The sequence below is a fragment of the Gavialis gangeticus genome, unplaced genomic scaffold (genome assembly GCF_001723915.1).
Source record: "Gavialis gangeticus isolate Ggan-Ray unplaced genomic scaffold, GavGan_comp1, whole genome shotgun sequence".
Lineage (NCBI taxonomy): Eukaryota > Metazoa > Chordata > Crocodylia > Gavialidae > Gavialis > Gavialis gangeticus.
This window is the reverse complement of record NW_017729032.1, coordinates 207,750,191-207,763,250: the sequence shown is the minus strand read 5'-3', so window position 1 is coordinate 207,763,250 and position 13,060 is coordinate 207,750,191. Positions and strand designations below refer to the sequence as shown.

The following is a 13,060-nucleotide window of genomic DNA, read 5'->3' as shown; positions in this document are numbered from 1 at the left end:
CAGCCCTGCTTGGCTGAAGCAGAGAACAGAGTGCTGCCCAGGGTTGCAAAGTAGCTGGGTTGGTGGGAGACTGATTTAACTTAAACCAGGATGGGGTCTGGGACAGACATTGCATAAACCAGTTTGACTCAAATCAGTTAACTCTGACTGATACTACATTCTGCCAGGTTTATCTCAAACTGATTTCAGCCATTTTCAAATTGGTTTAGGGGCACTGAACATCTGTTCTGTTACAGATTTAGACCAGCTTCAGATCACTTAAGCCAGTTTATATGGAATGCCTGTCCCTAGCCTACATTTATCTTGTATGCTTTAGATCAGGGGTGTCACAGATATAACCCATAGACCAAATCCATCCCATGAAGCCATGTCATCTGCCCCACAGAGCTTCTGGGAGGTCCACTGCTGAAATCCAGAATATGGCACCCTGTTGGGGTTACATTTTGGTGGTGGTGAGACAAGCAACAGTGGCTTCCTGATGCTGATTGCCCTGCTGTTCAAAGTAGTCCTGGGGCCCAGTTTGATATCCCTGCTTTAGTGAGTTTGATATCCCTGCTTTAGAAAATCAGAGACATGGGTTTTTCTTTCGTATAGAGGCAGAGGTTCCAGGTTAGCCCTGGACCCACACTTCTTGCCTCCATGTTTCCTGGTTGCAGATGAGAATGTTGCAGGGCTATATTATCATTTCTCTTCCTCCTTATTTGTATAATTCTCTGATAGCAAAGTGGTTATTCTCAGTTCCTCTGCAGTAACAAAGTAAAGTTCATTAAGTCAAAAGAGCATTTCCTTACATAAACTGGCTTTTAGTTCTCATCCTAGGTACTGTATAATATAGTCAGGGTAGTAGGATAAATAAAGCACTACACGGTCTTGACACCAGCAGTCAAATTCTCATTTATATGCACCAAAGCCATAAGTGTATTTAGGTCAAAAGTGGACAGTATCTTCTGCAACAGTGCAGCTGCAAAAATGCCGTTGCCTTGGGTGTGGCTGAAAAGCAGGATTACTGGTTCATGAAAAAATTGGGTCTTTCCCTGTTAATTTGGTTTTGGTCAAACTTGGATAGAAACCAACACTTTTTCAAAATTTCCTGTGAACTGGAAGCTCCTTGAACTCTGCAGATGCATGGTATAATTGACATTTGTGTTATTTTCTTGGCTCAAAAGCAGGAGCAGTGAAATTGACAGGTATGTCAATTTAAGCAAGGGGCTGCAGGGAGCAGTCAGGATTCCTGGCTCCAAGCAGACTGCCTGCAGCTTACCCCAGGACCAGAGACCCTGCAGGCTTTGAGTGCTTCCCCCAGCATATCTGAATTAGATGTGTGTAATAATAGTAGATTTTTTGGGAACCCTGTCTTGGAGTTGCCAAAAATGCATTAAACACACAATGTTTCAGTCTCAATGGACCAAACTTTTTTGATGAAACCATTTTATTGGAAAATGTCTGATTGGCAGCATGCCAGAATCCCTGGCCCAGAGCAGATAAGTCAAGCACTTCTGTGGGTGTCCCCGTCAACCCGGGGTAGATGACATGGTGGCAAAGTGAGCAAAATGCTGTTTTCTTCAACTGGCTGTTGCCCAGCAATCTTGCTGATCCCCAGCTGGAACTCACAGATGTACTCTGCACACACTGCCTTTCAGCATTGGCAGGCCAGCTGGGGTCAAGGCAGATAATGAAGGCCAGGCATGCTGCCTGATTCCAGCTACAGGCTGAAATAAGTCATATATCTGCAGTACCTGGGTCTTTTTAGCTGGTTTCAGGGGCTAGTATTCTCAGAGCTGTCATACAGATGAACCGAAGTCTCTTCCCCTCTGCTCCTCTCCCCAAAAAGTCTTCTTTCTTAGCTGGTTCTAACTACTGATAGAAATAACAGCAGGTGTGGCTTTTTGTTGCTTTCTGCCTGAATAATTAAGATCATATCTCCAGCCCCTTCTGCATGGAGAGGTGCTCCTTCAAAGAGCTGTCTACAGGGGCACACATCTGTTCACAAGAACTTGCAGCAGCATCAGGTACACAACACTTTGAAATGAGCCCATGCATGTGCAGCGGGGCTGGATCCTGAACTCCTCATTCAAGTGAATCAGCCATTTCCAGTCTGCATCTGCTTTAGTGAGAACTTCAAGATTTGGCTCAATAGTGTGGTTATCTTTTTAATTATTGGGTCTTTTTAAAATAAATTTGTCACCCCAAATTAATGCAAAAAGCTTAACCTCTATGTTGGGTGCATAACGAGGAAATTTATTAAAAGCAAAATGTGACAAAATTTATACTTTGAATTTTGTTTTCCTTTTCAACTTCTGCACCAGAAGTGAATCTTGTGCTGGCTTAAAAGGTACCTTACAAGTGTTAAGCAATACCAGAGTGGCTCATTCAGGTTCTCTCTTAATGAGATGTATTACACCTTATCTACACAAAAAAGATTTTCGTCAGTTATAGTAATCATACCAGCATAACCCCCATGGAGAGGTTCTTCTTATGGATAAGAAGGTAGTTTAGTTTAGCTTAGCTTAGGTTGCTTTGGGAAGGGGTTAAAGCAAAATGAAATGAAATGAAATTAAAGTTTATTCTGTAATAAGAGTTTTGTTTGTGTGATTGTACCTCTCCAACTGGTAAAGCTTCTTCATATGAACAGGACCTTAGTCAAGGCAGCAAGGCACTTGCAGTAGAATAGTGGCCTTTAAGTAAGAGGTATAATAAGATAATATGCATCCTAATGGAACATCCCAGGACAACTAATGGCTGTACTTACAGAAAATAAATGTGTGCTTCATTGTAGGAAAGAAAAAAGACCCTTTTTGTCTGTGCGCTCCTCCCTGCTCAGAGATAGGACATGTCACAGAAACTAAAATTAACTAAATGTGTGAAATATTTTTTGCCAACAGTAAATTCTCTGAAAAATGCAGCTGCTAGTGGATTAAAACATTTTGCAAATTTGGGGTTGAATTTGGAAAAATCTGTTCAGCCAAAAAAGAATGGGAAAAATTCAGATAATTTGAGTTTTCATTTTGATATTTTCAGTGTGAAATATTTTGAAATCATATTGTCATTTAGAAATTGAGAGAACGTTTTAAAAGAAGGGGCAATGGAAAAAAGACCTACATGGGTGTTTTGTTCCCTGTTCAGATTAAATGTTTTGGGTCAGTCTGAAAGGAAATTTTTTGGTTTTTACTTTCTCTGAAAATGGAAACATTTATGGTTTTGATCTACCTGATTTTTTTCAATTGAACACCTGGACCAACATCTCCATTGTTCACCCAGATTTACAAATCAAGAAAATCCCAGTAAGCCATGAGTTTTGGCACAGCCAAAACATAATGCTAAACACCAGCTTACAGACTGTGATGAGATCTAAAACACACTATCTGGAACAGAACAGCTAACAACAGGGCAGTTCATTGTGAATGAGCTCTGACCACCTATGTTCTATTTGATCACCTGCCATTTACGCACAACTTTACTGCAGTTACCATAAAACCAGAGGGCCACTTTCACAAAGGTAATTTGTGAATTTGGCCCTGCATTTCCAATTAGACGAGTTTTCCTGCAGACTTTCAAAGTGGGGTGGTCTGTTTGCATGCATGTTTACAGCGACATTACAGCTATGCTTCAGCTTATTGTTCCCAGCACACAGCCTCTTCCTATTAGTGTCTAGGGGCAGAAACAGAGCATCCCTTATTATTCAGCAAAAGCTGAATAATTTAGGCGATTTTCAATCCTCTCTAAAACATGCAATTTCCCCAAGGAAAAAAAACCCTGACCTTTTAGGGGGAACCTAGTTATTCACTTCAGACCTGGCCCTTTTCTGCACAGCCTTTACCCAAATATACTGTGTATCTGGAACCCAAATGAATTTGAGCCTTCCCAAGTGACCTTCCAGAAAACCCTTAAAACCAGTAAACATACTGAAACAACTTCCTTGTTAAAAATAATTTGATGATCTTTTTGCTCCCTTACTGATGCTGAGAAGGCTTGAAGGGAAGCAGGAAAGCAATAGTATGAAATGTGTTCAGGCTTACCCCTTCTCCCCTTGTCCTTTCCTGTCTCTGCACTGGGGGGTTAAAATGGGCCATGCTGTGAGTAATTTTAGACTGGAAATGGAAAGAAAGTTCCTGATTGTTATGATAGAGAGGTTCTGCAAGAGCTGTCTAGTTGGAAGAGTGGGGGTAAAACATCCTCCCTGTGCCTTTGAGATGGTATTTGAGCTGGGTATGTAACCTGGATGCTTAAGATACTGAGGCTGTCCCTTCGAGTCGTATGACTGCTTGGTCAGTCAGAGGTTGCTTTGCTGCTGCTGCTGCGGCTAGAAGCTGGAAAAGAATGTACCTGGGAGCTTAGCCCAGAGCAGTGCAGAAGGGCATGAGGTCGTCATGGTAGTGAATAAGATAGGAAGTGCGAGCGACTGTCAACAAGCCAGAGAAACCAAGGATGTACAGTGTGCTGCTAGATGCACAAAAGTTAGAACACTGAATAAATGGAGAAACAATTTTCCCTTCTCGTTTCTTTCCACTTTGGTCACATTAATGATTGCATAGAACAATATTACATACAAAACTTTCAGATGGAAATGTTATTTGCAAGTTGAAGACACCAAACGTAAATCACTTTCAGAGCCCTGTCCTTTTCCTTTTCTAATGTACAAGAATTTGGATTTGGTTTATGAATGTCTTGTGCTTTTCCCATTTCCCCATTCCACATCCAAAAGCAATAGCATTAGTCACTAACATTTAGAAGAAATCAGAATTCTCTCTTGATCGCTGGGATTCTGGCCCTCCTAAGCAGTTTTTCATCCCTTGTATATATTCTGTGAAAGAGGGTCATGATGTTGACTATTATTTTAAAAGGAAGTGACTGAATACTGATTATACAATTACACGTTCCCTTGAGTTCCCTGAACCTCAGCGTGTCTGCACAAACAGTGAGTTCAGTAAATAAATGAGCTGTGAAATGATCGCATGTGAATGATATGCACTTAATAGCTGTGCTGTATGCGGTCCTTGAGAATGTTAATATTTTGAGAGAGAGAGAGAATATCCATATATTTGAACTGCAATAGACTTTCAAATCTGCCTGGAATGAAATAACTGCAGCATAAACAGAGTGGATCTAACTTTCTGCCCTGTAGCAAGAATAATAGATACTGACGAGAATATAGGAATTGTGTGCTGTATGCAAAAAAAATGGCCTTTAATGGCACAACAGTTGATTGGCAAAGAATTGTGATATATTTTAGGTACTTAACCAAAATAAAATAAAGTGCCAACATATTTTTAAAGCATACCTCTTTTGTAGTTTATCTGCATCTCCCCATGACTTTAACAGCTTTTTTGTTGCTCCTTTGGAATTTTTAAATGAAAACCTTTTATCTGAATAGGACTTTTAATCCTAGCAGAACACATTTGTGACTGCAGGTTGACTGTTCTGATCATCAGATCACTGAAGTTTCTCATCCCTTGCCTATTCCTTCTGATTAATGATCTGAGAGAGAGAAAAAAGGTGGCAGAGCATTTGGCTGTTGCAAACTACCCTGAAAAACTGAGATGCTAGAAACCATTTCATGAATTACAATCTTTGAGCTCTTTTCTAAAGTTGGCAACAGAAAATTCCTATGAGTTTTCAAGTTATATTGTGTTGGCAACACCTGCATGTATGAGAACTGGTATAGAATATAAGGACCTGTTGACTCACTGGATAACCCCACTGCTACAAGCCTTTTGAAATTCTGCACAATTATTGAAATGAGATCTCTCAAGTTTCTCCATGGTAACACCCCTGTTGTTTCCCTTTGTTGACAGTGGAAGGGCTAAAAGTAGTAGAGATTGAGAAATGCAAGAGTGACATTAAAAAAATGAGGGAGGAAATGGCAGCAAGAAACACCAGGTAAGTTCTGCTTCAGTTACTATTGAGGAAAAGAAGAATCTGGAGAGATTTCTGGATTCAAACTCTAACAAAGTACTGCTATAAATTATAGTTACATTCGGGGGGTTTCAAATGCCAAAGCAAGGAAGCAATGTGGTGCAGTGAAGTATATCAGCTTTATTTTAAAAGCTTTTTGTCTGAGAATTTATGGCAGTTCAGCAGTTTAAAAAAAGTTCATTCCAGATGACGGGGGGGAAAAAATTCTTGCAGACAGAGATTAACATCTTGTTTTCTCTGTGTTCAGTCATCCAGTGATAGGAATTTTACACTAGCTTTATTAGGGGGGCAGGGAAGAGAGAGAGAGAAACTTTGATAATGCTTTTGTTAGAAGCTGGTGTTCTAATAAATGTCCCTGAAATTCAAATCCTGTTTTGGGAAAAGATGACAATAAATATGTTATAGCTTTTCTTATTATGACCTCAGGGTATTACAGAATGTCCATTTAAAATTTCAACCAGAAATAAGGGTTTCACTCCCAGTTCAAGAAGTCACGCTACCAGTCTGCTGCTACCGAGTTTGTCTTGCTGGAATTATAACAGCAGCAATAGGAATGAGATCTTGCGACGGTATGCTTCATCTGCTGGAACATCAGATCTTTATGTTAGTGAAATACACCACTAGGGCAAACATATCAGGAGGTGGGATATTATTTATACTGCTAGTGGAGGTAAAGAGCAATACACCTGACAGTTCAGGTTCTGAGCAAAGTGAATCATGTGTTGTCTTGAAAGCCTACCACTGTTGTTCTGTATATGGGGTTTAATTTTGTGGTCCTTAATCAGAAAAATCATCCATTGGAATCAATGGGAGATTTGCTTAAAGGGCCACAGGACTTGGCTTTAAAATACTTGGGTTTTATGTAAGTTTGGCACTATTCAGATGTAATGTACTACAATAGATCAAATAATGCATTTGTTTTATAGTAGGTCCTAAGGCCAAAATCTACTTTATCTTATTGACTTATATGTGGACTAATGCCATTAACCTAAGTGGCAACACTCCAGATTTATACAAGTGTGAGAAGAATTTGCCCCAGTGGTTCAATAATTGCTTGTTAAGGTGCATGAGGAAATGCCATTAGCATAATTAGGGCTGAATTTGGCAGCAAATTCAAAAACATGTAGGCTCAACGCTAGTTTCAGTTTGCCTATTGTGTCTGTTGTTTCCTGCCTTTGGCAGAAGGGGTATAGATGGACAAGCAGAACCAAAAATTAAGTTAATGCAACTTTGTACAAATTAAAAAACACATGGAAATTAAGAAATTCAGGTTTCATTTCTCCAGCAGCACCATGCATTCATTTGTATTGCAAAGCTTACAATTGTAGCTTTCCTAATAGGTTAGACAATAGATTTGTATAGGATGGTCTGGATAGGGTTGATCCTGTCTCTGGTGGGGGGATTGAACTAGATGACCTCTGGAGGTCCCTTCCAGCCTTACTTTTCTATGACTGTATGATTTTATGGGTTATATTTTATAACAGGTTAAGATACCCATTTAATCAGAATAACTGGAATAACAAGTCCTACTGCTTCTTATAGACCTGGCTGTGTCCCCCAGGCAGACAGTCATCAGTTTATTTTAATTGGACCCAATCTTTACATCCTTGTTGTTTCCCAAACCCAACCAGGTTGGAAATGCCCAGTCACTGTTTCTAGCTCTGAGCCTCTAATGTAATTTTTGCATGCTGTGTCTGCATGGAAGCTGCTGGTGCTGTCACTGCTGCTTGCATAGGCAGATCTAAGCTAGCTTTAGTCTAACTAACACAGGTACCAGAAGTAATAGAGACAAAGCAGGACAGGCTGCAGAGTGATCTAATCACCCAAGTAAGTGCCCAGGGACTCTGGCAGGCTTATACAGCCTGTCCATGTGGCCATATCTTCACTGCTGTTGGTACCCAAGATAACTGAATTAAAGTGAGCTTGGGTGCACTTTCCCATGATATGGTCACACCTGCTGATTGCAGCGTGGACATGTTATTTCACCTTGTCCAATCAAACCTGAGTTGGGAGTGTATGGCACCTTGCCATCTAGCTGCTCTGGTCCCTGAAAGTAGAGCAGAGCGCCCCCAAGCCTCCCCAGTCCCCACCAAGCTCTGCCTTGTTGTGAGCACAGCAGTTTGTATTTGATCTCCTCAGGGACCATGGGGCTAGGAATTTTAAAAACACAGGCTGTGCTCAGAATTTCTAAAACTCTCTCTCTGAAAGGACAGAGCCTTGTGTTTAGGAAAGCAACAAAATCTTTACACTCCCTCCCCTAACGGTATGAACATACAGACAACTTACTGCAGAGGTAGGGATGACAGGGCTTTGCATGCGTCAGCTGCTGTAAAGTAATTGCCTCTGTTCCCCTGCTTACCCTGCGGTAAGTGGGAATTAAGTCATGGTGACAAGTTCAATGAAAGAGCAATACGTTTGCTACAGTTTAACTTCCACTTACCACAAGATTAGAGAATGCAGGTGGGCAGTTACCTTGGAGCAGCTGAGGCCTGTAAAAGCCCCTCCTCCCCCAACCCTACACTTTTATTTCACAGTAACTCATTCACTTGCCCATATATTACATCTCCATTTCACTCTTCTTTTGAGTCTTGTGCTAGTCTGGGTGTCAGGTGGGTAGGTCTCTCTTGCCCTCTACCCCCAACAGTCCTTCTGACATTGGGTGATGATCAGCCATGGGGAGAGGGGAGTCTAGATTAAGCTTCTGTCCTTTCTGTTTACTGAAGGAAAGAAAAAACTCATTTGTGGTGTTCATGCATCCAAGTGAAATGTGAAATTTACTCCCTCACATATCATCCTGAAGCTAGGGGTACACTTAAGGAATGAGTTACCTTTTCTACTGCTGCTGCTGTTAGGCTAGATCAATGGAGGGGCAACCTTTTTGGCAGGTATGCCACAAATTAGTTCCATGCTCTCCTCAAATGCCTCTCCAAACCCCTTCTCCTGCCCAGTCTTCTGCTCTTTCTGCTCCCTGCCTGCTCTCTTGCTCTGCTTTCTATCTCCTGCCCTGCCTGCTGCTGTGCTGCCTGTTTTCTCCCTGGTGTTGTGTGCATGTGGCACTTATGCCACTGATGGGCCACCCCTGGGCTAGATATTTTTTGTGTAAGAGCCAAGCTAACAAGGCAGCAGCATTTTTATACAGTTGATAGCTGTACCTTGAAACAGAAAAAAAGAAAAATCTGGGGCTCAGTTCACCATGCCATGATACCCATTTTATACTGCTGGACTTGTATTGAAATCAGTGTCTGAAAGAGACTAAAAGGTGCCTGAGTTTTAAAAACAAAATTTGCTTTTAATTTACTACTGATTGTTTGTGGTGGGTCATGCTGCCCTTTAACCAAAGGTCAGACAGATCAGGTGTGCGAGGCCTTGTTCCCAGGAAAGGAAGGCAGCAGCTGAAATATCCAAGTCTTATATCAGTCATAGTTGTATTTAAGCTCAAATCCATCTGTTTCAAAAGCCCAGACCACTAGCCAGCACACTTCAGTATTATTGCCATTTTACAGATGTGGAAACTGAGAAGTAGAGAAAATGTGTCAGGCTCATGTAGGAAACCTTGAATAGGCTCATATCTCATCATTCCTCAGCCTTCTCTTAAACCAAAGGATCATCCTTCCTGCCATCTCAGATTGAATAATACTCACTTCACTGAGGTAGAGAAGCACCAACGTATTCAGTTTTGTTTTTAATGTCAATTCGAGGCAGAGGTCCTAACCTACTAACATAGAAAAACTTGCAAAACCTACACCCACACTAGTCTTCATAAAAGGCTCTTGCAAAAGCAGCTGGACCTGAACTATGCAGTATGTAATCCAAGATCACCATAAATCACCTTTCTTAAAGCAAGGAAAGGATGCTCCCTATTCAGCACTGCCCTTCAGAAGGATCCCCCTGGAAGATGCTGAGTAATTACAAGTAGCTACTGGTTCCCCTGGCAACCATGGCTCAGCTTGAACAATGACATAAATAAGAGTTGATTCACTAAGGGAGGAGTTTCCTCCTTGAATTGCTAAGCAAACCAAGCCTCCTCAAGGAGGATTGAGAGAGGTCCAGGAGCAACTGAGCATTTGTGGTTTGCCCATCCTCGTGTTCTTCCTAAGTCAGTATTTCATTCCCAACAGTACTTGTTAAAATGAAATGACATTGGCACATTGAGTCACATTACACATGGTGTGATATGAATAACGTGATCAGTATCCATGGCTATAAAGTGCCTGGCCCTGAGTGCCATCCCATACAGTGTAAAGTATGGTTTTGCAGAAAAGAGCAAACGTCCCATCCTATCACCCACATATTAAGGGCCAGACTGTTAACACGGACCTCTGTTTTTGCAGCTGCAGCTGAACAAGTCTACTTCTTTGGGCATGCAGTCTAGGTGCCTTACCCAGGTCAGGGTTGGATTTATGTCCAGGTTCCTGTGCACTTGTTGGTATAACATCACAAAGGCTGATGAATTTTGCTCTAGCTGCCTGCAGGCTCCCAGGTTTTAGTATTGTTCAGATGCAAAGATGCCTTGGCCACCCCTCCTTTTCCCCCACATCTCTGAGCGCTGAAGCTTGGAGGAGCATAGCATAGAAGCCAGGAATGTGACCCTTCACTGCCTGAGAGTTCATCCTTCACTAGGCAGGAAAAGGTGCCTGGTTAAAATGGGTGAATAGGATTGTGGGGGGAAACATGAAACAAGCACATCAAAGCGGTGAATGTAGCTCAGTGATTCCTGTTTCAACACATGAAGGAGCAGGCTTTGATAATGAGAAAGACCAACAGTTCTTGGGGTGAAGAGGCATAGTCTCAGGAGATCTGGGTTCTGTACTCACCTCAGCCACAGATTTCCTGTGTGACCTTGGGCAAATCACTTAGTTTTTCTGGCTGCCATCTGTAAAAATGGGTAATAGCGCCTTTCATCCACCCTTTGTCAGGCACGTCTCTTTAGATTGCCAGCTTTTTGCAGCAAGGACTGTGACTCAAAGTTTGTGCAAAGCCTGGCACCATGGGCTCCAAATTTCAATTAGGACATCTAGGAGCTAATACAAATAATCATGATAGTACTTTTCACACCACAGTCAGCTCCAAAGTGGAAACTGGTTTGCACAGGAGGCAGAAGACAGCAACAGAAAGGAAAGCAAATACCAAAATTAAGAGGAAACACTAAGGGGATTTTGGTTTACTCACACTGGAAAAGAAAAGAGTTTGAAGTGATGCACTAGGAATTGTGAAAATTCTGAAGTAAGGATCATAGAAGTAGGGTCGGAAGGGACCTTGTAGATCTTCAAGACCGACCCCCTGCCAGGGCAGGAGAAAAACTGGGCTAAAATGATTCCAGCCAGGTAGGCATCAAGCTGATGATAGGAGCTGCATCTACAAATGTGCTTAACTGCAGAGTACACTAATTGGCCGTGGAGTAAAGCTTCAGTGTCTACACATGCAACAGTATTAGGCCACAGTAAACTAATTAATACTGCAGTAAGATAGTACTGTCCCAGGGTAACTTACTGTGATTAAACACATGTGTAGACACTGACTGCAGGCATAATTGCACTCGGTCGGCCCAACCAACTAGGGGTTAGACTCCTGCCTGTTGCCTAGCTGCACAGCTCCACACTTTCAGCACTGTCATGCCCCACCCAAGCAGCTTCTCTGCCACCCGGAGCCTGGGGATGAGCAGCCCTGTCATAAACTGCTCTGCCCCTCCTTATATTGCTGCTATCCCAGGTGCATGTGCAGACTCTGTGCCCGCGAGTAGTTTACTTCGGCTCAAACTGCTCCAGTGTTTATTGCTTCAAATTAATTGCATGTGTAGATGCACCCAGGATATCTTGTTTTAGTTCTTGGTAAAAATTAGAGGAAATAATCTAAACAGGAGGAAGAATAAATGCTAAAATCAAGTAGAACAGCTTTCCATAGATAGTAATAAACCTATGTAACTGCCTGCATGGGAAGAAACGTGGATGAATGAGTTTCAGAGATGCCTACATTTGTTTCTGGTAAGCTGACTTGCTTTTGAATGCAACCCTAGACTGATTTATTTTTTTTTAAATGATCAGAGAAAATAAGGTTGTTAGGATAAATTGGGAATCAGTTGGCTTCAAGGTGATATTTACCTAGCAATTTATGGTACTTTAGAGAATGACAAGGTAGATTTGCACTGTGTAGACTAACTAAATCAGATGATGGACACACAGGCAGACAGACAGACAATATATATGTGCTATACCTATATATAGCATAAGGTTTTGTAGGCCTGAGTTCAGTTCATCAGATGCTGTAAAAGGACATGCACAGAGCAGTGTATCAAATAGAATTATTTGAATACAAGAGAGAGAAGGGAGGGGGAGCAGTGCTGGGAGAGGCAAACAATGCCAGGCTATTTTCCCAATTCTGATAACTGAATTTTTTATTTCCAGGATCAACTGTCGATGTAAGTACAGCTTTTTGGATGAAAATAAAAAGCTGACACCCCGACGGGATGTACCATCCTACCCAAAGGTACCATAAGCTGCATATCCTTGTCAGGCTATTAATATATGCAAGATGCCTTCTTACCAGGAGCTAGAATACAGTTCATGAGTTCCCATCACTCTAAATCTCAGTTGCTTTAGATCAAGACCCTGATCCAAAGCCGTCATCTGGAAGCCAATGGAAAAACTCCCATTGATTTAGAGAGTTTGGGATCAGACCTTCATTAGGCCCTAATACTTTTTAGTGTCAAAGATGTTAATGAATGCTTTGTATTCATCAGACAGGTGGTGTTCTTTTGGTTAATAATATTTATTTATCCTGCATACTCGCAACAAAATGTATTGTGGTCTGTAACTTCCATGTCCTTATTTATGAGGGCTTTTCTACTTTGTCCTAAATTCATGGGTGATTTTATTTCTTTTTTTAAAATATCGCTAAAACATTAACATTTGAAGCTCTCTAGGGTGACTCATATGATTATGAAAATGAGTTTGTTTTTTCTCAATTAAATGCACAAATAGTTTACACCCATAGTTATATAAGAAGATCCACTAGGAAGTTAAAAATAAATTTTTCACAGTTGTGAATGGGAATGAAATTACAAATAACCACCACCCGAACACAGTAGTATCAATAAGAAGGGTCATACCAATGTGTGGGATTCTTTTCCCCATATGCCTAGGAAACTGAC

General features: G+C 41.4%; 1 protein-coding gene across 2 annotated transcripts in view; it reads left to right on the top strand.

The window, feature by feature from the left end:
* PDE9A (phosphodiesterase 9A) overlaps positions 1–13,060 on the top strand; it is a 137,918-nt gene that overhangs the window by 73,133 nt on the left and 51,725 nt on the right. For both annotated transcript variants that reach the window (XM_019525342.1, XM_019525341.1), the window contains exons 7-8: positions 5,793–5,877; positions 12,315–12,396. In XM_019525342.1, the coding sequence (XP_019380887.1) occupies positions 5,793–5,877; positions 12,315–12,396 (167 nt within the window). The remainder of the gene's footprint in view (positions 1–5,792; positions 5,878–12,314; positions 12,397–13,060) is intronic.